This window comes from Acyrthosiphon pisum, chromosome A1 (genome assembly GCF_005508785.2).
Source record: "Acyrthosiphon pisum isolate AL4f chromosome A1, pea_aphid_22Mar2018_4r6ur, whole genome shotgun sequence".
Taxonomy (NCBI): Eukaryota; Metazoa; Arthropoda; class Insecta; order Hemiptera; family Aphididae; genus Acyrthosiphon; species Acyrthosiphon pisum.
Window position 1 is genome coordinate 138,250,640 of NC_042494.1, and position 3,858 is coordinate 138,254,497.

A 3,858-nucleotide genomic window follows, 5' to 3' on the forward strand; every position below is an offset into this window, starting at 1 on the left:
AAAAAAAAAAAAAGTGAAATATAATTATTCTTTAACTATTTATTTTACATTGTAGCAGGGGAAACCCAACCGTACTCTTATCTGCTAGTAATTGTATTTTTGTATTTATATTCTGCGTATATAATCTGTTTACGGACGACGCTAATCGTTTGTTTATTTTTCAATTCTTCTCAACAATGAAATAAAATATATTTGGTCGTCATGTTATCTATATTTACGAAATTAATCAACATTTTTGTCGCGGGACTCATATATCCCGTCAGTATTCGTCAGTCGTAAAACAGCCGGTCGTGTGTTCGCAATATAATATAATATAATATAGTCTTACGTACGCACGTCTCGTATATTTCGTCGTCAATTTTTATCGTTAACATATTTTTTCAAATTATTTTTTTTAAAAACGAGTGCAAGTAAAAAACATCAAGATATCGAAGATTGGCTATTAATGGATGTTCCGGATGATCCAGAATCTGAGGACGAATACGATGTAGATGATGGTGATACCGATGAGCAAGCCCAACAAGAGGTAATTGAATTTAGTAATTTTTTTTTACAAAGTGCATGTGAAACCGGTAAAAATGTCAAAGAACCATTAATAATTGATAATTCGGATGTTATTATTTTTGATTTTCCGGAATTTGACTTTTCCCATCAAACCGAGGACGTAAGTCTAAAAACCACTAATACACCAAGCTCTTCTAGAACTTTGAGACCACGAGTATCAAATTCAACTAATTTTTCCAATAAATCTATTTCTGACCATGTTATACCTGATAATACACGCACACCAGAACATATAGATAATAATACTACTATAGAACTTGCTGTTAATAATACTCCAGATCCTGTTGAAGTTAATAGGCAATGGCGTAAAAAAAATGAAATAACAGCAGCTTTGCCAGATTATGGAAAAAGTTTAGGTTACAACCAAGTGATGTTTGGTGACTGTAAAACGGCAACGGATATTTTTTTAAAACTTATAAATCCTATCACAGAAAATATTTTGGACCAAAGTAATCTGTACGCAACTCAAAAAAATAAAAATCTCAATCTACGAGAAAATGAACTGCTCTCTTTTTTTGGAATTAATTTTTGTATGGGGTATCATAAACTACCTTCATATAAACATTATTGGAAGGGGGCCAAAGATTTAAATGTGCCAGCTATTTCTGAAGTTATGACAAGAGATCGATTTGTAGAAATACTATCTAATATTCACGTCAATAATAATGAAAATATTTCTCAGAACAAAAAAGATAAATTGTTCAAATTACGTCCAATGATAGATAGTTTGAACCAAATATTTTTGGAGTCTTCATCTGGAACACGTGAACTCAGTGTTGATGAGTCTATGATTAAATTCAAGGGTCGCAGTACGATAAAGCAATATAACCCAATGAAACCCATAAAAAGGGGTTACAAATTGTGGTGTATTGCAGACCAGAACGGATATATTATGAAATTTACGGTGTACCAAGGAAAAAACGAAACGTTAGAAAAAGAGTTCGAGAACACTAATTTAGGAGAAAGAATTGTATTGCAGTTGACAAAACCATTTTGGAACGAATCTAGAATTGTATTTTTCGATAACTATTTTACAACTTTTTCACTTCTTGAAAAGTTGAGAACGCAACAAACACTAGCTTGTGGTACAATTAGACAAAATCGTAAAGGGATGCCACAAAATTTCAAAAAAGATTCTGAAATACCTCGGGGAGAATTTGACTACCGATTTTCTACTTCAGGTATTGGAATATTCAAATGGAAAGATAACAAAGTGGTACATATTGCGTCAAACTATCACGGTAACGAAATAACATCTGTTGATAGGACTATGAAAGATGGCTCTAGATTGAGCATATCGTGCCCAAATCCAATCAAAGACTACAACAAATATATGGGTGGAGTTGATCACGCAGACAGATTGAGGGCATTATACAACGTTGACCGTAAATCCAAAAAGTGGTGGCTTAGGATTTTTTGGGGACTGTTAGACATAACGTTTGTAAACGCATATGTCATTTATTGCCAAATGTTTGAAAAAACGGATGTATTTGATTTCCGTCGATCAGTTGCCCTTGGTCTGATGACAGCTCGAAATACTCCATCAAGAAAATCTATAAGCCTGAAAAGATCAGCTCCACAAACGCCATCAAATCGAAGAAAGAAAACTTTATCCAACTCCAAAGACGTCAGATTAGGCAACAGGTATAATAAAACTATTTCATCATTATACTATAATATAATATTATAATATAGTTGATTTTTATTTTATCACAGGGGTATTCATTGGCCAAGTTTTGGTATAAAGAGAGGTAGATGTGAACTTTGCAGTGTTCGAGGAGTAGAGTCCCGGCCACTTTCTTCGTGTAACCACTGCCGAGTATTTCTGTGTTGCAATGAAAGGAAAAATTGTTTTGTAGAATACCATCAAGTTGATATTGTATAATTTTTTTAATTATTTACAAAACTTTTAATAATTTTACTACAATGTATTATTTTTTTTTTTATATGAAATAACAAAGTAAAAATTGGCAAGGAGTCCGTTTATTTTTATGTTTACGATTTAAATAAATTTATATTATCAGAAGTAGATTTCTCGTATTTTTTAATGCAAATAATGATTTTTTTATTAATTTTCATTATAATGCATATCACCCTGACGGGACTTAGAAGTCCCGGGAAAAAAAGTAAGTGAAGCGCTTAAAAAAAAATTTTGAAAAAAATCAGAGACCTTAGTTGGACCACAATAAAAAATTCTATCAAAAAAAATTTTAACTTTTTTCATTTTTTCCAATAGCCGGACTCAAAGGGTTAATGGTTCTTTGACATTTTTACCGGTTTCACATGCACTTTGTAAAAAAAAATTACTAAATTCAATTACCTCTTGTTGGGCTTGCTCATCGGTATCACCATCATCTACATCGTATTCGTCCTCAGATTCTGGATCATCCGGAACATCCATTAATAGCCAATCTTCGATATCTTGATGTTTTTTACTTGCACTCATTTTTAAAAAAAATAATTTGAAAAAATATGTTAACGATAAAAATTGACGACGAAATATACGAGACGTGCGTACGTAAGACTATATTATATTATATTATATTGCGAACACACGACCGGCTGTTTTACGACTGACGAATACTGACGGGATATATGAGTCCCGCGACAAAAATGTTGATTAATTTCGTAAATATAGATAACATGACGACCAAATATATTTTATTTCATTGTTGAGAAGAATTGAAAAATAAACAAACGATTAGCGTCGTCCGTAAACAGATTATATACGCAGAATATAAATACAAAAATACAATTACTAGCAGATAAGAGTACGGTTGGGTTTCCCCTGCTACAATGTAAAATAAATAGTTAAAGAATAATTATATTTCACTTTTTTTTTTTTCAACGTGTATTAGATGGGACTCAGATGTCCCGCCAGGCCAGAACATACCGATATCTAAATGCATATATTTTCTATTACCGATTAAAGTGTCCGGGACTCAAACGTCCCGCTAGTACCGAAAGGGATAGATATTCAGCTACATCTGAGGAAGGTCAGAACCGACATGAAAAACCCACTCGATGTCTTTCTCGGTCACCAGGTCGAGACGACTGCATGTAAATATTTTAATGTATATTTTATAATTATTATGTTTCTATGGAAACTGTCCGTTTATAAGCCAATACGAGCAAAATACAAATACAAAAATGAAAAGATGGCATGATCGATAAGAACGATATCGTATTTTTTTGTTTGTAAAAATTATATAATAATCTGTATCATTTTAATGCTTGAGGATATACGATGTTCTTTGTTTTTCCATTCGGACATAAATGTAGAGATTTTTCGGG

General features: G+C 32.3%; 1 protein-coding gene across 1 annotated transcript; it reads left to right on the top strand.

Annotated features, from left to right (window-relative positions):
* The first annotated feature begins 17 nt into the window (after window positions 1-17).
* On the top strand, window positions 18-2,481 carry LOC107882197 (piggyBac transposable element-derived protein 3-like). The gene is made up of 2 exons (XM_016800237.2): window positions 18-2,208; window positions 2,281-2,481. The coding sequence occupies exons 1-2, from the start codon at window positions 446-448 to the stop codon at window positions 2,447-2,449; spliced, it is 1,932 nt and encodes a 643-aa protein (XP_016655726.1). The 5' UTR covers window positions 18-445; the 3' UTR covers window positions 2,450-2,481.
* Window positions 2,482-3,858: the final 1,377 nt, after the last annotated feature.